Source organism: Eutrigla gurnardus (genome assembly GCF_963514095.1).
Source record: "Eutrigla gurnardus genome assembly, chromosome: 18".
Lineage (NCBI taxonomy): Eukaryota > Metazoa > Chordata > Actinopteri > Perciformes > Triglidae > Eutrigla > Eutrigla gurnardus.
This window is the reverse complement of record NC_139929.1, coordinates 2,409,136-2,433,227: the sequence shown is the minus strand read 5'-3', so window position 1 is coordinate 2,433,227 and position 24,092 is coordinate 2,409,136. Positions and strand designations below refer to the sequence as shown.

Here is a 24,092-nt window from a genome sequence, read left to right as displayed (position 1 = left end):
CAGTGAACATGCCTAAACGTACAGCTGAAACGATCAGACAATTAATGTTTTTATAATTATTCAAGTAATTGTTCATACAATTCTCGTAGAGGGCCAAAAAGAAAAGTGTTTAGCTTGTTTAGGGGTGCATACTCACATATTAATTTAATACTATAAGTTAGTTAAATGACTGACAACAGCAAATCCAATATTCCATGATTTAGTATAGAACTACAAACCACAGAATAGAACTCCGAAAAAAGCCATTTGATGACATCACTAAACAACGACGGACCTGACACATGGATTAATATATTTATTTCCTTTTTTTTTAGAACGAAGGAAATACTTAAAAAACGCTTGTCACATTCTGTGTCAAACGGTGTTTAGCGGTTTATTAACAACAGTGGTTTAATCACGTGACACGTATTTTACAGTAAATATAAATTGCATCAGACGTTGCGAAAGGACCCCCCCGGTTGGATGAGTCACGCGAGTTTTACAAACCTCGTTTCTGTCATTTGTCACCGAAAAAAATAAATACATGACAGACGTCTTGTTCTAAAGTGATTATTTTTCTACCAATAGGGGAAACGGGAACATAATTTGATTTAATAATCGATCCTTGGGAAGAGGAAAAGGAGTTTTCCAGCGGCTGATCAGGCGTTCGCCGCAGCCGCCTTCTTCATTCCCTTTTCATTCAAGATGGCGGGTGATGAGTCTGGAACAACGCTCGGTCAGCCTCATCTGGCCCGACAAGACCTTCATTCTCTCGTAAGTGTCACTTTAATGGTGTTCACAGCTTTGTGGTTTCGTAGCGATGGCTGCCGGTTCGTCGTTTTCCCCGAAACGGCCCCGGGGGGATGAAATGTTGTGAACGCTAACGATCGCCGGTGCTGCGCCGCCGCCGCCGCCACCCGGCACATGACGGCAGGCCCGGCGGGGCGGAGAGGGAGCTAACATCCCCTTCACCACCGACCAGCGTTTAGTGTCGGTTCTTAGTAACTGTTTAAAAATCGAGAGCAACATTTTAATGTACAGTGTATATTTACAGCGCAGCAGCCGCCATCTTTGTTCCCATCCATTCAAGACGTTAGCATCATATTACGTTAGCAGCATATGCTAATGTGAAGTATAAATCTATGAAAACGTCAACGTGGTTTGGAATAATCCCTATTTATTTGTTTTACATTTGATCCACTTCATATTTGAAACGCGGATTTTAGCTCAAAGTGTTGTTGAATGATGATGTGGATGTTTTTATTTTAATCTGTAACGTCACACAAAGTAACGGATAACTGAGACACTTAGTTACTTTTGATTAGTTTACCAATATCACCTGGTGTTCGTTGTGGTTATTAAAATCCCACAACGTAATCTCAACTACATATGATACGTGACGAGCCATCCATCACCAGAGGGGAAGTTCAGGTGTTGCGTCAGCACAAGGCCGGAAATACGTAGATTATTACTATAATACTACTACTAATAAGAGCTATATCCAACAAGCATAGCAGTGGAGGTGAAACTATACAAGAGCAATTGAAGACAAAGTTGCAAGGTGAATTGATGGCATTAAGTCTTAAGGATAGAATAGAAGTTAAAATATAAACTGTATTAGGAGCAATTAAAGACATAGTTACAAGATAAAGTGACAATATATGCAGTGATTAAAGGCAGACTAATAGAAATATAGTATATCTGGTTTCACTGTTCCCTTCATATGTTGCAGAGGCGGTGTGTTTGCATGTCTGCTCCCTTTGTTTCTATTCACCTCTGGGATTAAAGAGAGAGAGGCAGCGCCGCTCTGCTGACAGTCAAATCGTGTCACATTTCCGTGCTGTTTATCGGCGTCTGACGAGTCTAACGTGAGTTGTTCTGTTTGGCAGGATGTGACCAAGTTGACGCCTCTCTCTCAAGAGATCATCAGCAGGCAGGCCACCATCAATATCGGTACGTAAACTCGGGCGATCGTTGATGGTAGGGAGGTGACTAAACGAGGGAGGTCCGCCTGACTTTGACTGTCTTTCCTGCTCTCCCAGGAACCATCGGTCATGTGGCCCACGGAAAGTCCACGGTAGTGAAAGCTATTTCTGGTGTTCACACCGTCAGGTTCAAGAACGAGCTGGAGAGGAACATCACCATCAAGCTCGGATATGCCAACGCAAAGGTGAGTCCTCCAAAAAGTAGAATCAGCTTTTTAATTCCTCCATGACAGTATTAAAGCTCAGTGAAGCATGAGAGAGTGCTCTTGACTCTCTTGACGTGTCTTAATGGTATGAAATCTTGTGGGGTTTTTTTGTATTTCCAGCCTTAATGTTGATGTGATCTTGTGGGACCAATCAGCTGACTCTGGTACAGCAGCCCCCGTCAAATTAATTAGATAAACAAAGAACGAGAGCGCTGATCGGGCATGAACTTTGACTTTTTGTCAGTTCTGTTTTTTTGTCTCGTGTTAATGCACAACTTTTCTCTTTTAAAGTTAGTCTTTCAATCAACACTCCCTAAAAGATGTAATGCATTAAAAAAGGACTCAACACTTGTGTGTGTTTGCAGGTCTATAAGCTGGAGGACCCCAGCTGTCCCAGGCCCGAGTGCTACCGGTCGTGTGGCAGCAGCACTCCTGATGAGTTTCCCTCAGACATCTCCGGCACCAAGGGCAACTTCAAACTGGTCCGGTAAGCCTGAAGAGAGAGATTAAGACTTTATCTACTCATCAAAACCTTTGGGATCCGTTTGAATGAACCGGTGAAATCCTGTATTTATCAGTGGGGCTTCTTTTCTTACCTCTCTCTCTTAGACACGTGTCTTTTGTCGACTGTCCTGGTCACGACATTTTGATGGCAACCATGTTGAACGGAGCCGCCGTCATGGACGCAGCCCTGCTGCTCATCGGTAAGTCAGTGATTTTGTGTGTCCCTTACCCAAAACGAGTTTACTCTTTGAAAGCCGTCTGATTCTGGTTCTCATCTCCGTCCACCAGCGGGTAACGAGTCCTGTCCTCAGCCCCAGACGTCGGAGCACCTCGCCGCCATCGAGATCATGAAGCTGAAGCACATCCTCATCCTGCAGAACAAGATCGACCTGGTGAAGGAGAGCCAGGCCAAAGAGCAGTACGAGCAGATCCTGGCCTTCGTACAGGGTGAGTCCACATGAACCTACACGCCGAAGAACCCGGGACACACATGGTTACCGTCAAAGAACCCTTTTTATATTAGAAGTTTATGTAACTGCACATTTTGACCCGAGTATTCGTGTCCTGACGTGGCTGTGATGTTTCTCCTGCAGGCACGGTGGCGGAGGGCGCCCCCATCATTCCCATCTCGGCACAGCTGAAGTACAACATCGAGGTGGTTTGCGAGTACATCGTCAAGAAGATCCCAGTGCCCATCAGGGACTTCATCTCCGAGCCCCGACTCATCGGTAAGAAGAAACACCTACCTTTTGCTTTTTCTGGCGGTCGTGTTTTTAGATGTTCAGGCTTTGAATACCTTCTGTTTTTTCAGTCATCAGATCTTTTGACGTGAACAAGCCCGGCTGTGAAGTCGACGACTTGAAAGGAGGTGTGGCGGGAGGGAGTATCCTGAAGGGTGTTCTCAAGGTGAGACGTGTTCTTGATGCGTTTCAAACTGCTGCATCGACAGCACTAAAACTTCCTCCAAGGTAGAAGTTTAACTACGCTTCTGTGTCGCACTTGATGGGAAAAGAAGTGGATATTTTATGGATCACCTCATGCAACAAATGGAAGTGTTGCAGTAAAGATATAATAAGCTTGTCCTCATCCTCCCGTCTATCTCCTCCAGGTGGGTCAGGAGATCGAGGTGCGGCCTGGCATCGTGTCCAAAGACCACGAAGGGAAGCTGATGTGCAAACCCATCTTCTCCAAGATCGTCTCGTTGTTCGCCGAGCACAACGACCTGCAGTACGCTGCCCCCGGAGGCCTCATCGGTACGTCCACACGTTCAAGACCCAGCTCCGCCTTTTTAACACGTGACGAATCAGGCGGCAAAGTGAACTCTGTGTGTTTGCAGGTGTGGGCACCAAGATCGACCCGACCCTGTGCCGGGCGGATCGTATGGTGGGTCAGGTGCTCGGCGCCGTCGGAGCGCTGCCAGAGATCTTCACCGAGCTGGAGATCTCCTACTTCCTGCTCAGGAGGCTGCTGGGAGTCCGCACAGAGGGGGACAAGAAGGCCGCCAAGGTGAGACCCACGCAGGGATGAATGTCATGTTTGAGCCGTCTTGAAACCGTGATGTTAAAGCCCTTTGAGAAAACGGCTCTGAACCGCGTCACGACAGCCTCCTCTCCTCGTCCCGGGTCCCTGCAGGTCCAGAAGCTGTCCAAGAACGAGGTGCTGATGGTGAACATCGGCTCGCTGTCGACGGGCGGCCGCGTCAGCGCCGTGAAGGCCGATCTGGCCAAGATCGTCCTCACCAACCCCGTCTGCACGGAGGTCGGAGAGAAGATCGCCCTGAGTCGCCGTGTGGAGAAACATTGGCGGTGAGAAGCAAAAACAGACATTTAGAAACGTTACATCTCAGTCACGTCTAGAATGGGACAATATGAGAATAATAAATCATCTCAAATATTGATTTAATCTATTAAATAAACCTTTTGGTCCTTTTTTTGTTCTTTTAAAAGCACAAACGGGATAATAAATGAATTTGTATCACCCTGTCGTCTAATTGGCTCCTCTGCTTTCTCCTCAGTCTGATTGGATGGGGACAGATCAGGAGGGGCGTGACCATCACACCTACAGTGGACGATGACTGAGGAGGAAGATGACGTCAGCCTGACATCACAACCATCACATTCTTCTTGGCTTTTTTTTTTTTTGGTTTTGTTTTTTTTCTCCACAAGGAAGAAGGAAGGGAACAGAAAGGGACATGTCGGTGTTTTAAAGACGTCTTCTTCCTCGGAGGTGAAGAAGAGGAGAGGAGGCCCTTTAGGCGATCATAGCGACCCTCCAGAGAAGCTTCACCTGCAGCCGCTGTCACAGCGACACATGGAGGTTCATCCAGGACAGAAAAGCTCCTGTACACAGATTTCAGCCGGATCTAATAAAAAACACATTTGGAAGAAAAGTTCTCGTCTGTTTGTTACCAAGAAAAGGATTTAAAACTAAACGTGCATCTAGTGGGATTTGTAATCCTTTTATATTATCATCATCATCTAATACTGGAAATATATTACACAAAAATCATGTCCAAATACATCATTTAGGAACAATTGTAGTTTAACAAATTAAATTAGTGAAATTTTAAAGCTTTTTGAGCTCCTCAGTGAGGATTTGCTGCTTTTCTTTGTCTCGTAACATTAAATTGGACGTCACTTGAAGGCATCATCTTGTGAAGTTTGAGTCCTGAATGATTATATATATATACACACATATATATACATATTGTTATATTTGCCAATAAATTCATTATTAGTTGAGAAATTAATTGCAGAGGACCCCAGCGTGCTACATTGAACGTCTGTTTGACAGATGGGAAGTAATGAAGTACTTATACTTCATTACTGTACTTAAGTAGAATTTTCAGGTATCTGTACTTTTACTTGAGTATTTTTCTGACAACTTTGTACTTTTACTCTACATGTTAAAACAAATCTCTGTACTTTCTACTACTCACATTTTCAAAACAGGCTTGTTATTTTAGTTGTAATGCACTTTATTATTATGACGAGAGGTTCAATTAGCCTTGTAAATTAAAACACCCAGTAGAAATGTACTTCATAGGGATACTTTGCGTACATTTCAGAGCCTGCACTTTTGCAGTACTACTCTACATTCACAGGGCATTGAGGTTTCCTCATTATCAAAATGAATGTGTATAAATAAAACAATGTAATGCAGTATTTAGATATAATAAGAGCTACCCAGCAGTATTTAAAGTCATTCAAATTAACTCAAACTTCACCAGCTGTGTCATTAAAGCGATGGACACATGAATGCATCAACAATTAGAATCCAGTAATATGGGTCATTCCGCATACTTTTACTTGTAACAGTATTTCTACACTGTTATTAATAATTTTACTATAGTTAAATATCGGACTACTTCTTCTGCTACGTGTGTGTGTGTGTGTGTGTGTGTGTGTGTGTGTGTGTGTGTGTGTGTGTGTGTAGATGACATTAATCCTGATGCCCAACATTTACTGAAGGTGTTGCCGTACTTCCGGGATGATCCACCACCTGACGGACACGGGACGTGACGTCACCTCGGAGTAAAAATGAGTCGGAGAGAGAGAAAGGTGAAGGAGACGCGAAGCTGCCAGAAAGATTTAGTTGTTGTTTTTTGTTTGACTTGACTTTGGTTGAGTTGGCGCTGATTTGCGGAGTTTTTGTTATTAATCTTTTCGCGTCCGGACGGACCTTGAACGCATCACCGTGACGACTGACTGACACAAACACTCGAGGTTTTATATTGTTATTATTTTATATTTATCATCCTTTGGGTTTGTTCTGCTGCTCGGGACATGGAGGCTGCAGGTAAGATTAATTAAACTCTTAGAATAAAGATAAAGATTATTATATTACAGTAAATCAGTGATTCTGCCAGAAACGTTTAGAGGCTAAACTTCCTCTGAACTTTAGATTAATCATTTATCATATTTTATATTTCATGTCTAAGTCTGTAAAGCAAAACACCTCCATATTTCAATGCCACCATTTAAATTATTGTGTTATTATTGTGTCACAGTAATTATTTACGTCATCATTATATAATCGTTTATGCAATGTGACTTTATTTATTTATTTATTTTCATAGTATTAGTTCGATAATGTGTATGCAACTATTATGCATGTTTACATTGTTGTAAAATCAAATGTTGATATTTGTAAGTATTGTTTTTTATAAAATGTTGAAAATTCTAGACTAGATTTGACCTTTGACATTATTATTTGAAGCAAAAATTAATTATTTTGACCGTTAATTTATAGTCAGAAAAGTACATCACACAAAGAATCATTTCATTTCTCCTCTAGGGATCAATAAAGTCTTTTAATTAGTTTTTTTTAAAATAAATAATTGTTGTTGGAGTCACACAGATGAACAAATATAGTCTTACCCATCACTTTAAAATAATAAACCTTTTTGAAATCACAATCAACTCAAAGCTTGACAATTATATTCTCATTAAACAATCAATCAATCACCACAAAACTCAAATTCACAGAAAAATCAACCCCATTAAAACGCAGTAAATGCATTAAATGTCCCCTTGATGAAGTTAAATAAGTGTGTGTGTTTGAGGGCTCTTTAAGGTCCAGGGAGGAGGAGATCTGGTGGAGGTCTAGAGAGGACCAGGAGACTCTGACTGACAAAAGGAGACTTGAAACTTAGCTTTTTCAGACGCTTCCTGAACTCGTCTTTGAATCTTTCCGTCCTTCTTTCAGCTCTTTAACCCAGAATCTGAACGTTGAGCCTGATTTCCTCTCCGTCTGTCCTCCATGTTGTCTGTTTGTTTGTCCCTCCTCCCCGGCTCACAGGTGTGCCCTGATTTATCACCTCCCCCCCCCCCCCCCCCCCACCTCACCTGTTCAGGTGTAAAGGGTAGTCCGTGCATTCCTCTCTCTCCTCCTTTCTGCCCCGACTTTAATGTCAAACTTATTTTACCTTATTTCCCATTTTAGTGGTTTATGTGGCTCATTTATTGGACTTTGGATACATTTAATGGATCATTTTTAATGATAGTTAAACAAATAGAAACCTTCAAAAACCCTTAAATAATGGTTCAATCATTTCTTAATTTAATGAAAGATTTGATTCAAAAGGATCATGTTTATTGTTGACCTCCCATTGGTCAGATGGTCAACGGGGGCGGGACGGCGGCGGCGGAGGTCAGCGACGTTCCCCTCTCGACCTCATCATGAACCAGATCCGCAGGAAGCGCACGGCCGCAGACAGGAAGCCCCTGGGACGCTTCCTGTCCCGAGACTGGACGGGGATCCCGGAGGACGGGGAGGCGGAGGGCCGGGAGGAGCGGGGACGCACGGAGGGTCCGGTTCTATTATTTATGTAGTTATTTAGTCCTTTCACAAGATCTGGTCTCACATGACAATATTCTTATGTGTGTGTGTGTGTGTGTGTGTGTGTGTGTGTTCCAGGCGTCTCGGAGGAGGCGGAGTGTGAGGCCGGTTGGGGTCGAGTGTGTGTTTTCCTGCAGAGGTTGGGGAAGAAGGCGGACAGCCGGAGTCTGAGTCTGGCTCACTGTGACCTCACGGCCACCGACCTGCTGGAGCTAGGTGGCTTAAATACAAATAATAAATAAAAATACAAATAATCAAATTAGGTTCAATTTACCTTTAAAGACTTTACATGTTAGATCATTATTTATTTAATACAGGCAGAAATAACACATAAAAACACAACTGACGACAATATAACCTAAAAAAAGAAAAACAAATCTCTCACATCCTCTCACTTCCTCTCACCCTCCTCTCCTCCTCTCGCCTCCTCACCTCCTCCCACCCTCCTCTCACCTCCTCTCGCCTCCTCTCACCTCCTCCCACCCTCCTCTCACCTCCTCAGCGACGCTGCTCCACTTCCTGCCTCAGCTGGAGGATGTGGACGTTTCTTGGAACGAGCTGATTGGCGGCTGTCTGACGGCGTTGACCTCTCACCTCCAGCAGGTGGGCGGAGTCAGAGCGCTGAGGCTCTGCAGCTGCAGGCTGAACGCCGATGACGTCATCGCCCTCGGTGGGTCGACATCATCATCATTATTGTTCTATCAGGAGGCGGAGCTTGTGGATGCTTGAGTCTAGAGATATTTCTTATTCACGTTGTGTCTGCAGGTGAAGCTCTCGGCTGCGTTCCTCTCTTGGAGACCCTCGATCTGTCCTGGAACGGTGGCGTCGGGGGCGGCGCTTTGCAAGGCCTGCTGGGTAAACTTCACCCTCCGCTGAGGGAGCTCCACCTGGTGGCCTGCCAGCTCACTGCAGCTGATGCTGCCGTCCTGGGTACCGACTTTACCTCATAAATACACTGTAAAAAATAAGATTAAAAATAATAGATTACCGTTTTTTTTATTGTATACAAAACTCAGTATTTATTTTTGTGAACATTAACATTTAAAGTCTGTAATTCCACAACACAAATTTAGGAAACATTTTTCATGACATCAGACAGAATTAACTCTTTTTCAAAGAGTATCTTAATTACATACAAATGTATGTAAAATGACAATAATTATCTGTAATTAAATATGTAGCTCATTATATAAAAGTAAGGAATGAGGCAACCTCCCATATCTGTCAGATTTCCTACATTTCCCACAATGCCACAGGAGAACACCTACAGAACCTAACATTTCTGTCCGTCTCAGGAGCGACGCTGCCGGCTCTGTCCACGCTCTGTGTGTTGGACGTCTCCTGTAATCCTCAGCTCACACAGGAAGTCGACGGCGGCGGCGGCTTCAGAGCGTTGGCGTCCTCGCTGTCTCACGCCGCCTCCCTCGCCACGCTGCGCCTGCAGGCCTGCGGTCTGACTGCAGACGGCGTCCAGGCACTCGGTACGAGATGTTCATATAATGAAGAAGTGAGAAATAAAAAGTGTTCCCTATGATTCTGGTTTATGCATCACTGTCCTGCAGGTGGTTCGCTCCGCCGCCTCCCCTCGGTGCGAGAGTTGGACCTGTCTTGCAACAAAGGTGTGTCCGGAGGTCTGGACCGCCTCACTCTCCACCTGGCTCACCTCACACACCTGGAGGTCCTGGACCTCCACCTCTGCTGCCTGGCACGCACCGACCTGGAGGCCCTGAGTGAGTCCGGATCCCAGACCCCCTCACACTGATTATGAAGGTCATCAGTCGGTCATGTGACTCACTGTCTCCAGTCCAGGTGCTTCCCTCTCTGACGGCGCTGACGGAGCTGGACGTGTCGGCCAATAAGGAGGTGGGGGGCGTGGCCGGGCCGCTGGTCGCCGCTCTCCCTCTGACACAGATGAGACGCCTGCCGCTCAACGGCTGCAGCCTGAAGGAGGAGTCCTTCACTGCTCTGGGTACGCACTGGTACTACTAGTACTAGTACTACTGGTACAAGTACTTTAGAATAACTTATAATAATTCTCATCCATTTAAGACAAATTTCAATGTATTTAATTAGATAGTTTTTGGTTTCTGGTGTGTGTGTGTGTGTGTGTGTGTGTGTGTGTGTGTGTGTGTGTGTGTGTGTGTGTGTGTGTGTGTAGCTCTAGTCGTGCCCTACCTGCTCCGTGTGGACGCGTCCTGGTGTAAAGCGGTTGGAGGACGTTTGCCGCCGCTCCTCGACGCGTTGCAGCCGTCCGTCATCCTGGAGCTCCGCCTCAGCAGCTGTGAGCTCACCACCGACGACCTGCGTCACCTAGGTAACACACACACACACACACACACACACACACACACACACACACACACACACACACACCTCATCCCGTCTCACCTCGTCGTCTCCAGCTGTCTCCTGCCAGCGTGGCTGTCTGTCCTCTCTGCTGGTCCTGGATCTGTCCTACAACGGCACGGTGGCCGACGCCGGCTGGTCCGCCCTGTTCGCGGCGGCGGGAGGTCTGGCCTCGCTGGAGGACGTGGACCTCAGCCTGCGACCTTCGACCTCCGCCCCCTGCTCCGCCTGGCTGCCGGCGCTGCTCGCCGCTCTGCCCCGGCTGCCGGCGCTCCGCCGCCTGGCGGCGCAGCGGTGGACCCTCGGGTCCCGGGACAGGAAGCAGCTGGACCTCCTACTGAGGAAGAGGAGTGTCCTGCTGGAGTGGGACGCGGCGTCATCGCTCAGGACGACCAATCAGAGAGAGGAGAGTTCAGAGGAGAGCCGCTCTGAGGAGTAGCGGTCTAAAACGCTGGAGAGGAGGCTCAGAAACGCCGTCGCCAGATTTAAATCACATGACGGCGATGTTTTCTAATATTGTGATCAACTGTTTTTCTAACATGGGGCACGATAACACACGTAGTTTTGATAATGGTCTCTTCTGACGTCCAGAAAGTTTAAAAGAAATCTGAAAATTATTTTTAAGTATTTTCTTCTTTTAAAATGGAATTAAAAATGTTTCAGAGAATCTTTAAATGTGAAATTAAAGAAGGATCATCGCGACCGATCCTCTCGTTTTATGATAACTTTGTTCATGAAAGTGATAGTTTTTCTTTGAAAGGAATAAAAAACAAACGGACAAATCTAATTAGTAGTAATCGGCTTTTATTCATCCGTTAAACCAACAGAAGAACAGTAACCATGGTGAAATGCGTGGTTGTTTAACTTTTTTCTTTCTTGCATAGGAAGACCGGAATTCAATTATGAAACAAATTTTCAAAAATATTCACTGTTCTGTATTTTTTTCCTGCTATTCTGCTAGTCCTATGAATTATTATGAACAATAAGAAAGTTATTCAAACTAACAAGTGGAATGTATTGAACTGAGCAGCTGACGTCTCCGTCCTAAATATGATTCATATCTGATCTATCACAGTATCTAACCAGCTTCTGTATTCCTTACAGTTACAAAGTCGTTCCTCGGCCACGTCCCACTCTGTTTTTGTTCCCCCCCATCCCCACCTCCTTCTCCTTCCTCCTTCTCCTCCCTCCTCGTTTCCCTCGGTCTCCCGTCACACGCCCTCCTGCGCCATCCGGTACTCGAAGACGCTGCCTCTCTCGGGGAAACACTCGGCCAAACGCCGCCGCTTCTTCTCGGGTCGTTTGCCGTTGGCGTCTCCCTCCCTCCCGTATCCCCCTCCTCCAGGGGTGTAGAGGCAGAACATGTCCTGCAGGGGGAGACAGAGCAACAATTCAGCTTATTAATAATCAGTTTAGTTTCCTCGTGAAAACCTTAACATTTTGAGAGGTTAACCGTATTCTGATTACTTTCAGTGTTTGAAAATAAGTTTTCTTATTGTACCTCATTTCAATGAGACACAATTTAATTACTGGAGAATTAATTTAACATATTATATAATAATATTTATTTATATTTCAGGACACTCAAGGACACAAATTCAAATAAATTAATAAAATCAGATACATAACAGTAAAAACATTCATTCAAAGCAATAAACAACAACAGACAAATGGAAAGTAAATAGTAAAAATGAGTAAGCCAGAATATCATATTATTATAATAATAATAATATTCAGAATATCTGAAGTCTTGGGGTTAATAATTGTGACGTAAATAAACCACATTTTTGAATTAAATTCTGTTAAATTAGAAACATAATTATAGAATGAAACGGTCTACTACGATGCCATCATGCGGTCTCACCCCGGGCTCCAGGCTGATGCTGGTTTTCGCTCCCAGGTTGAGGACTCGGCCGTCGGCCCGGTGAAGCAGGTTCAGCCCCGCGGCGCCGTCCTCGCCTCCTAACCGCCAGAGAGACGACACAAACCAGATTAGAAGACCGGATCATGAAAACTGTGCTGAGGACGTTTGGAGGGGTCGGTGGTTACCGTGGAGACCGTAGGGACGCGTGCACCTCCTCTCCGTCAGCACCGACAGAACCACCTTGTTCCTGAAGAGGAGTTTCCTCATCACGCCGTCCCCGCCGCTGTGTTGCCCCGCCCCCCCTGAGCCGGGCCGCAGCGAGAACTGATCCAGGACCACCGGATATCTGGAACCACACATACGGGTCATCATGAGGAAAAACATCATTATTATTATTCTGCAGCTAAAAACCTGGTCGCAGGTCTGACCTCTTCTCCAGGATCTCGGGGTCGGTGATGCGGGTGTTGGTCATGTGACTGTGAACGCCGCTCCGCCCGTCCCAGCTTGGCCCCGCCCCCGCGCCGCCAGCCACCGTCTCGTAGTAGCCGACGCTCTCGCTGCCGAAGGAAATGTTGTTCATGCAGCCCTGACGGAGGAAGGCGAGCGATCAGATAAACGCATCATCAGAAAACGTAAAAGGACCGTCCCGGCTCCCTCCTCACCTGTGAGGCGGCGCACACCTCGAACGCCCTGAAGATGACGTCCACCACCCTCTGGGACGTGAGGACGTTCCCCCCGACCACAGCTGCATTCTGGGAAGGCTGCAGGATGGAGCCGGGGGGGATGATGATCTTCACCGGAGCGAGGCAGCCCTGGAGACGGAGAAGGAAAACGCCTTAATAACAGAAACGAGAAGTTGAACAACAAAGTTCAAAACAAGCAAATAAAAATAAATAATACATCCATCCATCCATTGTCATAAAAATAAATAATAATAATTAGAAATAAATATTACTAATAAATAAATAAAATACTTTAACAAATGAATACAATAATACAAAATAAATAAATACATCCATAAATAAATAAAATACATAAACAAATGAATAAAATAAATAAATAAAAATACATAAATGAATAAAATAAACAAGAATTAAATAAATAAATACAAATTCAAATCTGAAACAGGGTCCTGGACTAAAGCACTGTACCTGATTGAGGGGGATGTCCTGTCCCACCATGCAGCGCAGGCAGTAGATGAGGGCGGAGAGGGTGATGGCACGCGGGGCGTTGCAGTTCCCCCAGACCTCGGTTCCCGTCCCGGTGAAGTCGAACACGGCGCTGCCCTGCGGAGGTGATGATGGAGGCTTTTAATTTACATTCTAATTTAGACACAATCTTCCGATTGTCTCCCCGCTGACCTCTTTCTCATCGATCTTCACACGCAGCCTGATGGCGGTCCCGTCATCCATGAAATCCTCAGACTCCACCTCCAAGGATCCAGTCTGTTGCCGTCGGCGACAGGCGAAGTCTCTCAGCATGTCCCTCACCGCCAGCTCGGCGTTACTCTGAGAACATCAGCACAAACGCTGGAGCAACAACTTTCACGTTACTCCTCTTTGTTTTTTTTGGTTTCACCTGTCGCCATGGTTACCTGAATGTATCCCATGTAGGCCTGGACCACCGCCAACCCGTAGCTGTCAATCAACTCCCCCACCAGCTGGCTGCCTCTCCGATTGGCCGCCACCTGAGCCCGCAGGTCGGAAAGGTTGTCGTGGAGATTGCGGGTCCCAGAGGATTCTGGGTACTGGGCCGGCGCCATCAGAGCTTCGGTTACAGCTGAGAGAGGAGATAAAACAGACAAGCATTATGGGATGTCATTTCAAAATAAGACGGCTTAACTTACGGAGAATTGAACCTTATTTTTCTTTCCATCTTTCCATCATTTTTAAACAATAAAAACAATAATAAATGTTATTTATTTATTACTAAAAGGACACCTTACGCTGCTTTCCCCTAATTACAAGTACATTACCACATAATTATCATAAATAAAACTCCCCGTCTCTCTCTCTCCTCCCGTCTTACCCTCCTCCTGGAAGACGCCCCCGGAGACGAGTTTGAAGGACGTGAAGACGGCGCCCTCCTGCTGCAGGGAGGTGGAGTGTGGGGGCATGGAGCCCGGGGTGATGCCTCCGATGTCAGCGTGGTGCCCCCTGCTGGCCACGAAGAACACCGGACGGCTCACCTCCTTCCTGAACACCTGAGGGAGACGGGAAGTCATGGTTAAATACAATAAGACTGACCACGAGGACAGCGAAGACGCAGACAGACAGGTGGACAGACAGACCGGCGTGATGACGGTGAGGTCGGGGAGGTGACTTCCTCCGGCACACGGGTGGTTACTCAGAATCACGTCGCCTTCTTTCAGCTCCTCCCCCAACGATCTGATCTGCACCCAGAAGAAGAATCGTCATCATCATCATCATCGTTGGTGTCACAGTTAAAGGTTCAGTGTGTTTTCCCGTCGTCCGTGTGTCGTCACCTGGAACTGGACAGTTTCCTGCATGGCGCCCAGGTGGACGGGGATGTGGGGCGCGTTGGACACCAGACCGCCGTCCGGTCCGAACACAGCGCAGGAGAAGTCGAGGCGTTCCTTGATGTTGGTGGAGATGGAGGTTCTTTGGAGAACCCTACCCATTTGTTCTGCAGAGAGAGAGAGAGAGAGAGTGACCTACGACCCCTCTGCGCCCCCCCCTCCCCCTCCTCCTCTGGCGGCGGCGTACCTGCGATGCTCATAAAGCGGTGGGAGAAGATGGACAGCTGCACCGTGTTGAGCTCGGTGCCGAGGGCGCAATGAGGATCGGAGCCCACCGTCATGCAGACGTCGCCCCCTTCTGTCAGACGGGCGTCACAGCAGGGCTCCACCAGGATGGTGCTGATGGAGGAAAAACACTGATACATTAGTACAAGAGCTGACCGCTCCTTCCTCTTTTAGACCCCGCCCCTGAAAAAAGTCTGCTCTGATTGGCTAGAAAGAAAAACTATGGTGCACCTTTGCAAAGGCAGATCTCAAGCCATGGGTGGAGACACTTTATCCTTTATAATAACCAAAACTATAATAATAAAAAAAAGAAGTCATGACTGGGCTTTTTTTTCTGATCAACTTTATTTGATCAGATCATATCATTTGATTTGTCACTTTTTTAATTTTTGGGATCAGATTTTAATTGGCTTCATTTCGGGCGATACCATTTAGTTAAAATATGCCTAATACTACATCTGAAAAACAATGTTTTTTTGCCTGTTTTTGTCGATGATGATGGCCGGTCCCGGGATGCTGTGACCACATGGAAGCTCCTCCCACAGGTAGACACTGGTGTCCAGGTGACCTTCCTCAAAGTAACACCTGGTCGTCTGCAGAGGAGAACAGAGAAGGTGAACGAGTATCTACACGTACAGGACGTGTTTTAGATGGACCAGTGTATTGGAGGGTCTGGGTGTGTGAGGGTCTGGGTGTGTGAGGGTCCGGGTGTGAGAGGGTCTGGGTGTGTGTGAGGGTCTGGGTGTGTGTGAGGGTCTGGGTGTGTGAGGGTCCGGGTGTGTGAGAGGGTCCGGGTGTGTGAGAGGGTCCGTGTGTGTGAGGGTCTGGGTGTGTGAGGGTCTGGGTGTGTGTGAGGGTCCGGGTGTGTGTGAGGGTCCGGGGGTGTGTGAGAGGGTCCGTGTGTGTGAGGGTCTGGGTGTGTGAGGGTCTGGGTGTGTGAGAGGGTCCGGGTGTGTGCGAGGGTCTGGGTGTGTGAGGGTCTGGGTGTGAGAGAGGGTCTGGGTGTGAGAGAGGGTCTGGGTGTGAGAGGGTCTGGGTGTGTGAGGGTCTGGGTACCGTGACGGGTTTGATCGTTCTGCTCCCCGTCGTCTTTGTTTGTTCGTAACCCGATTTGATGCCAGATTTCCCACAACCCCTCACTCTGATGTCATCGACCATGATGGCTCTGTCTGGAATAGTGAAGCCGAACTCCTTCAGGTAACTAGAAGAAGAACATTAGACGTAAACATCGGCTCCAAAGTCGACTGGAAACATGAAACATTAACTGCGTCTTATACAATGTAAACAGAGTGTGTATGAATAAACTCCAGCAGCGAATGAGTAACCAATGAGCTGACCGCTTGGTGAAGGCGCTGCGGAAGTCTCCGGCTGCACAGGACTGGGCGTTGCTAGGGTAACCGGCCGCCGTCACCATGAGAGCACAGTCGGTGCCCTTGTAGCGCAGGTGGAGGAAAACCTCGGCGCTGATCTGAGAGCTGGAGAGGAAACACCAGACATCATCGGCGTGTACTTAGAAGGCGTGGCATGTAAGTGGCGGCGTGATTGGGCGAGGCGCTGACCTGGTGAACCCTCGCCGGCGGAGCGTGTCCAGGCAGCGCTCCGACAGACGCTCCACCCGCCGGTCCAGCTCGCCCAAGGACGTCTGCTCGTACTGCAGCGAACACGGCTCCTGGACCTCCTCCACCACGTCGGCCAGAGCCAGACCGTAGGCAGACAGCACGCCGCTGTACCTGCACACACACACACACACACACACACACACGTTATACACACACACACACGTTATACACACACTATACACACACACACACACACACACACACACGTTATACACACACACACACACACACACACACACAAACACACACACCTGTGTATGAAGACGGTCTTCATCCCCAGGGCTCGGGCGATTGCACAGGCGTGTTGTCCGCCTGCACCCCCGAAACATGCCAACACATGCTGAGACGTATCGTGACCCTTCGCCTGTATGAGTGGAGGGAGGATAATATAATATAATATAATATAATATAATATAATATATATAAATCTATTTCTCCCTGAATCGGGTCTGGAGACGCCCTGAATACCTGCGTCAGCGCTCTGATTGGCCGACACATGGCCTCGTTGGCGACGCGGATGAACCCCATGGCGACCTCCTCCACGCTCATCTCCGTGGCGCCGCCGTGCGAGCCGTTAGCCTGCGGATAAAAACAAAAACAAACATCAGAAACCCACACAGAAGTGAGACTTAATCTACTTGACATCGGAGTAAACGTCGGGTGCCTGTGATTGGCTGGAAGACAGGAAGAGGTTGATCTCCTGGCGCAGACGGTGAAACTGCTTCATGGTTTCCTCCGACGACAGCGGTTCGTTCTCGCCCGGACCGAAGATCTTCGGGAAGAAGGAGGGGAGGAGTCGGCCGAGGGCCAGGTTGGCATCGGTGACGGTCAGGGGTCCACCTGGGGGAAACCCCCCCACAGGGAGTCATGGTTAGATACCGCTGTAAGGATGTCGGGTTTCAGGATTTAAATCTGTGAGAACGGAGCAACCCAACTCTCCCACAGGGAACCCATGAAGTCAGACCTGTTTCTTAGCACACATCCAGCAGAGAGAGGGGGGGAGGGAGGGGGAGGGAGAAACCAGAAACCCGAGATCCGTGGGGGGATTTCTGTCTGACAGCGTGCAGTATATGTGCTACAAAGAGTAGGCCAAAGGTGACCTCGATATATGTAGTGTTTTCAATGATGCATTGAGGGAAACTGGGAAAATAAAGAACCTTTTCGGTAACAGGCGGGTCCTGGATGTGCTCCTGCAGACTCGGGTCCCACCACAAACATCCCGGATCTGAGAGGGAAGGAGAAAAAAAGGAGGAGGGGGGTCACGATACAGAGGAAAAAAGAGTTCAAATATCATCTGGAATGAAATTAAAGTTAATCCAAACCCAACTGGAGGGAGAGTCACGAATGTGAGAGCACGCTTATCAAACCACATGACACCCCTCCTTTTCTTTAAAGTGAACCGCTCCAAGAGGTCGTTATTCTCAGCGACGTATGAAGCTTTAATGTCTCATTTAAATACACTTATTTCACCATTGTGCATCCATTGTGCATCGTTGATGCCTACATTACCCACAATGCAACTGGTTTGGTCATGATTCAGATCTTCTATGTTAGTAGCAGCTAATGTGGTACGAGATCATACATTTAAAGGTCGGGTCGAGGACTAACCTGAAGAAGAGTCGCGACCCCCCCCCCTGCTGCCACCGTGTTGATGTCCAGCTGCGGCGCCTGCAGGGTGACGCCCGCCGTGGTTGCCTCGAATACGTGCTCATACCGGCCGGCGTAGCGACTCACGTCGGTGGACGTTCCTGCAGAGAAACGCAGAGAGACATTACAACCTAATCTGGACTGTTGACACACAGTCACGACAGGATTCCTGCTCACCCCCCATGTCAAAGCCAATCACAGGTTGCTTCTCCGTCTGGCTGTAGGAGGTGATGGCGTAGCCCACCACCCCCCCCGCCGGGCCGGATAGGACGGCCCGAGACCCGCAGAACTGCTCCATGGGAGTCAGACCGCCGTCCGACTGCATGAAGAGGACGTCCACATCCTGAGGAGAGAAGGGAGGTCATCTTAGGGTTCTGGCCGTTCGTTTCCATGACGACAGCTGCAAACGAAGACTTCCACCATCACCAGGTAAACTAGCAACACTGGTTCCCATGGAAACGGTGATGTCATGGCTCCACTTCACAAACGTGTGTTACGTTCAAATTAACGAAGCTAACCCGTCCAAAATGAATTGTGTTTTTTTTTGCATTCTCACCACGACGTTTGTCACGTGGACGACTTTATCGGGCTTCACTGCCACCTACTGGCCTGACATGTGTACTACAGCGTTTTTAGGTACATTTTTCTGCAGATTCGGATTGATTTTCAAAACAATCTCAGATCCAGATGACGTGTGGATCTGAGAATCTCCCACCTTCAGGCCGCCCTCGAACCCGGAGGTGAAGTTCTTCAGGTACTGGTGGATTTTGGGCGTGAGGTAGGCGTCGGCACACACGGTGAAGCCCCGCGGCACCGCCCGCACCATCGGCATGACCTTGCTGGACAGAGACACCTGGGTGAAGCCCAGACGGCGAGCCAGGTCACCCACGGCCTTCTCATGGTCAGACCACCTGAGAGAGAGAGAGGGGGGCACCTTTACGATACAATTACTCAGAGTTCAGGATCAGTTCATTTAAATCAGGGCTGAACACATTATTGTTTACTGCAAATTTTCCCCATAAATGTATCTATTTCTCCTGCTTGTTTTTATTGTTTTTAAGTCACACTTTTACTGTTTTTTTTACTTTTTTAAAACTCTTTTTTGTTTTGAAATTCTTACTGTTTTTTTTTTACACTTTGTTTTTTTTAATACTTTTTTACTCTCTTTTTTACATTCTTACTGTTTTTTTTTACACTTTTTTACACTTTATTTTTTTACACTTTTTTAAAAGTCTTTTTTGTTTTTACATTCTGTTTTTTTTAACACTTTTTTAAAATCTTTTTTAACACTCAAGTTAAGGGAAAAGAAATGAACTTTCACCCAGTAAAAAACACAAAAAAAACATGGGTTACACATGAATCCCACACTAACTGCTGGACCTGATCCAGCTCCAACATGTAGAATGTATACATATCTCTACGCCCACAGAGACACGGTTGCATAACAGAGTCTACAACGGAGAGAAAGCTAAGAGAAGATCTCAGATCACAATCTTGAGTAAATATACACCTCTATGCCTTAAAAAAACAGGTACAAGTACAAGCTGTACTACTGACGTGTACGAGTGCAGCAGGAGGACGGCGAGGCTGGTGATCCCACGGGACAGGACGCCCTTCAGGTCCTTCTCTACCCGCTCCAGATCCAGATCCCTCCACACCTCCAGGGTATCACCTGTGCTGCCTGAGGCCACACAAACACACACACACACACGTGTAAACACAGAGTATGTAAAGTATGCACCTAAACGTGTACCTGCATACAAGAGAAAAAGAATGACGGTCTGAGCCAATCAGAGGCAGAGTAGGGGGCGGGCCCTCGTCTCTGATTGGCTCTGACCCCGGTATTCTTCTTTGGTGAATGTTGAAAGGGAAAGGTGTTGTGCATGTAACACCACCTCTCTTACATGATTACAAAGAGGATGATTAGTAATAGTTATTGTGATTTCTTGTTTGTGTTGAGATTTAAATAAAAATAAAATGTGTAATCGTCTCCGTCATGGTCTGAATGAGGGGATGGACGGGTATGAACACCTGTGACGATGCGTTTGGCATCTTTTCTGGGCAGCCGGCAGCCATCTTGGCTGAGGACGACCCGCTCATCCACCTCGATCACCTCCTCGTACAGGAGGTCAGGAACCGCCACCTCCTACACACACACACACACACACACACACACACACACACACACACACACACACACACACACACACACACACACACACACACACACACACACACACACACACACACACACACACACACACACACACACACACTTAATGAATGAGAGACTGCATGCAACATGTTGCATCATGCAGGAAGTTGCTCTGCAGCAGATTAGTGACCATTTAAACCACTAATGGTTCATCCCCCTCCCTGCAACCCTTAATAATGTATAAGCCCGTTACACAAACAGTCGGAGCTCCACCCACCAGGTCGAAGAGTTTGGGCCGGGCCTGCGTGCCGATGTGCAGCAGGTCCTTGAAGCCGAGCGTGACCAGCAGCGCCGTCCGCTCTCCCTCCCGCTCCAGCAGCGCGTTGGTCGCCACCGTGGTGCCCATCCGGATCCAGCCAATCAGGGAGGTGTCCACGGGCCGGTCCCGAGGGAAGGCCCGCCCCGTTTCCTGACGATGCATGGATTAAATGATGATTAATGTTATTTAGATGAAAGTGGAGGTTTAGTAGTACTGAAAAGTAGTTTTACTACCAAGGCTGGAAGGATGTCATTGCAACAACACGTGACTGTATACAGACCGGATCACATTTCATGCCTGAGGCAACAATAAACACCCACTTTAACGTTTTAAATCTCAAAGACACTGTCTGTAAAATCATGTTAAAACTGTGAGAATCACATGTTGGTGTGTATGTATATAAATATATATGTATATAAATATATATGTGTGTGTGTATGTTTAAATACGTATGTATACATATTTACATAAAAATAAATACAAAATAAATAATGATATAATACCTACTATATATATAAATACAAAATAAATAAATAATAATATATATCGATATGTTGTGCTGTATAATGTACTTCAATTTGTATTTCAGTAGAAATTTGAAAGAAACAAACAACATTTTTTTTTCTAATTTAGTCAAAAGTCACAGTTTAGGATTTGGGACTTAAAGGAAATTCTATCCGTCTTAAAAACCTTAAGCTTAATAACACTTTGGTACATATGGAGTTATTATTATTATTAGTATCCCGTCACCTCCTCCAGGACCCGGCGGATCCCCTCCGTGGGGGCGTCCTTGTAGTTCCGGGGGTCCCGGGAGAGCAGCTTCAGGACGCGCTCTCGGCCGTCGGGCAGCCGGGCGAACACGTCGGTGAAGGTGCCGCCGCGGTCGATGGCGAAGTCGAACTTCCCCTCGGTCTCGGCCATGATGGAGGAGGAGAGCTGCTGCTGAGGACGCGTCACGGGGGTACGAGAGGATGAGGTTCGAATCTGGAGAAAAACACACAAAAAAACCTTTGTGACTCTGTATAGGAAGTATCAAGTACAAATACTGTGTTAGTGTACTTTTACTTGGAGTATTTATGTCTCTGACAGCTTGTTACTCTTCCTCCCTACATGTTAAAACAAACATCTGTACTTTCTACTCCTAACATTTTAAAAACAAGCTGGTTACTTCGGCTTCAATGCATTTGAGGGGAATTATCGATTATTATATTTATTATTAATATGAGAGATATGAGAGTAAAGAATCGGTTACAGTACTTTTACCAAAGTTTTTTCAAACAGTATTTATACTTCTACTTTTACCAATCCTTTTAAACAGTATTTTTACTTCTACTTGTACGGAAGCGTATTGCATTCACTTGAGTAATTTATTTTGGTTTGTTTTTTGGAGTAATTATTTCTGTTTTTCTGAGTAATTTATTTCTTTGGTCTGTTTTTCTGAGTAATTTATTTCTTTGGTCTGTTTTTCTGAGTAATTAATTTTTTGGTCTGTTTTTCTGAGTAATTTTTTTTTTCGTCTGTTTTTCGGAGTAATTTTTTTTTTTTTTTCTGTTTTTCAGAGTAATTTTTTTCTGATTTTCTGAATAATTTTTTTTCTGAGTTTAGACAGCATTTGAAACAATAGACGCATTCATTCCTTTGTGAAAGCTCGATAATGGAGGCCAACATGAACGACTTGTTTAGTTAGATCAAGTTCTACTTTGATCTGGGAATAAGACACTGGGAGATAGTCCTGTCTTTGAGTCATATAGATGGTATTACCATAAGTGTATCCACTTTACGCAGGCACCTGAGGAATTTGCGGCTGAATAGCTGAAGATGGGGCATGTGTATGCAGGAGTCACTACAGGTCCATGGGAGTCACTAGCAGGTTGGAGGTTCTCGCGGGAGTTCGAAGTATCGCGATAATTCAGAAAAAAAATTACTCCGAAAAACAGAAAAAAAATTACCACGAAAAACAGAAAAAAAATTACCACGAAAAACAGAAAATAAATTACTCCGAAAAACAGGAAAAGAATTACTCAGAAAATCAGGAAAAATAATTAGTCAGAAAAACAACCAAACAAAAAAAAATTACTCAGAAAAACAGACCAAAAAAAAATTACTCAGAAAAACAGACCACAGAAATAAATTACTCAGAAAAACAGGAATAATTACTCCAAAAAACAAACCCAAAAAAAAAATTACTCAAGTGAATACAATACGCTTCCGTATACTTGAGTACAGAAGGTGAATCAGTAATTTTAGCAGTTTTTAAACAGAATTTTTACTTCAACTTGAGAAGGTGAATCAGTACTTCTGCTTCTACCAGTTTTTTTTTTTTTACAACATAAGTACTTCTACTTGAGTAAAGAATCAGAATCAGTACTTCTACCAGAGTATTTTTGAACACAAGTTTTTTTTTACTTCTACTTGAGTACAGTAGGTCAATCAGTACTTCTACTTTTACAACATAATACTTCTAATAGAGTATATGATGTCTGGACTTTGGACTCCATATGGCTTTCATATCTTTTATAACACATGCATTGTCAGTTTAATATTTCTTTAGTATTACGTCATTACGTCAAACATGCAAATCCCCAAAGACCCTGCAGGAATATCTCCGCACCGTTAATAGGACGCGACCACGCAGCCGCGTCACACTCCGTTAACCGGGACTTTTTATTTTAATCACACAACGCGACAGAAAAAACACGCAGATCATCTCGACAAGGACAGCTGCAGCCCCGCGCGGCGTGGCCGCGAGCCGAGCCCGGTCCCGCGCGCACACGCCGACGCGCGAGCGGCTCAACCGCGGATTCGAACATCGTGACGGTGGCCGAGGTCGTGTACGCACCTGTCCGCTGCCGCACCGGCGCCGTTTGATCTCCGGTGATCCGAGAACCTTCACGTTCTCCTCCTCGCTCCTCCCTTCCGGTTAGCGGAACGCAGGTCGGAGCTGCTTTAACCGGCTTTAAGCCCCGCCCCCCGGCGAGGAGCCGGCCAGGAGCCGAGCGGACACTTTACATGTTTTCTCCCTTTTTTTACTCCTTTTATTTTTTAACCAACAATAACAAATATCAAACAGCGTGGTAACAGGGTTTATGGAAGACCATTAGTGCCACCGTCAGTAACCAAATAATGACTTTAATCATGACTTAATATCTAAAAAACAATGACTTAATATCTTAAATAATGACTTAATATCTAAAAAACAATGACTTAATATCTTAAATAATGACTTAATATCTTAAATAATGACTTAATATCTAAAAAATAATGACATATCTTAAATAATAACTTTAATAATGACTTAATATCTCAAAAGTAATGACTTAATATCTTAAATAATTACTTTAATGACTTATATCAGAAAAATAAT

At 46.0% G+C, this 24,092-nt stretch overlaps 3 protein-coding genes across 3 annotated transcripts; 2 read left to right on the top strand and 1 right to left on the bottom strand.

Annotated features, from left to right (window-relative positions):
• The first annotated feature begins 648 nt into the window (after window positions 1–648).
• On the top strand, window positions 649–5,063 carry eif2s3 (eukaryotic translation initiation factor 2, subunit 3 gamma). Its single transcript, XM_084033873.1, has 12 exons — window positions 649–753; window positions 1,869–1,932; window positions 2,022–2,149; window positions 2,536–2,657; window positions 2,780–2,874; window positions 2,963–3,121; window positions 3,268–3,402; window positions 3,486–3,580; window positions 3,783–3,927; window positions 4,011–4,180; window positions 4,307–4,479; window positions 4,689–5,063. Exons 1-12 carry the CDS (start codon window positions 685–687, stop codon window positions 4,750–4,752), a joined length of 1,419 nt encoding a protein of 472 aa, XP_083889999.1. The 5' UTR covers window positions 649–684; the 3' UTR covers window positions 4,753–5,063.
• Window positions 5,064–6,370: 1,307 nt separating this feature from the next.
• Window positions 6,371–11,147, top strand: lrrc31 (leucine rich repeat containing 31). Its single transcript, XM_084033191.1, has 10 exons — window positions 6,371–6,472; window positions 7,793–7,984; window positions 8,093–8,230; window positions 8,517–8,684; window positions 8,780–8,944; window positions 9,310–9,495; window positions 9,577–9,744; window positions 9,819–9,983; window positions 10,173–10,328; window positions 10,417–11,147. The coding sequence occupies exons 1-10, from the start codon at window positions 6,460–6,462 to the stop codon at window positions 10,797–10,799; spliced, it is 1,734 nt and encodes a 577-aa protein (XP_083889317.1). The 5' UTR covers window positions 6,371–6,459; the 3' UTR covers window positions 10,800–11,147.
• A 165-nt stretch (window positions 11,148–11,312) lies between these two features.
• oplah (5-oxoprolinase, ATP-hydrolysing) lies at window positions 11,313–23,663 on the bottom strand. Its single transcript, XM_084033190.1, is given in 29 exon segments — window positions 11,313–11,727; window positions 12,225–12,322; window positions 12,410–12,570; window positions 12,653–12,810; window positions 12,887–13,036; window positions 13,376–13,510; window positions 13,586–13,732; window positions 13,819–14,003; window positions 14,253–14,427; window positions 14,515–14,616; window positions 14,710–14,870; window positions 14,951–15,102; window positions 15,469–15,581; window positions 16,045–16,189; window positions 16,326–16,463; window positions 16,548–16,718; window positions 16,859–16,971; window positions 17,076–17,249; window positions 17,251–17,447; window positions 17,765–17,832; window positions 18,216–18,241; window positions 18,243–18,355; window positions 18,432–18,597; window positions 18,970–19,165; window positions 19,812–19,935; window positions 20,286–20,400; window positions 20,687–20,878; window positions 21,479–21,712; window positions 23,568–23,663. Coding segments are annotated over 28 exon segments (4,002 nt in total). The 5' UTR covers window positions 21,650–21,712; window positions 23,568–23,663; the 3' UTR covers window positions 11,313–11,571.
• Between the last annotated feature and the right edge of the window lie 429 nt (window positions 23,664–24,092).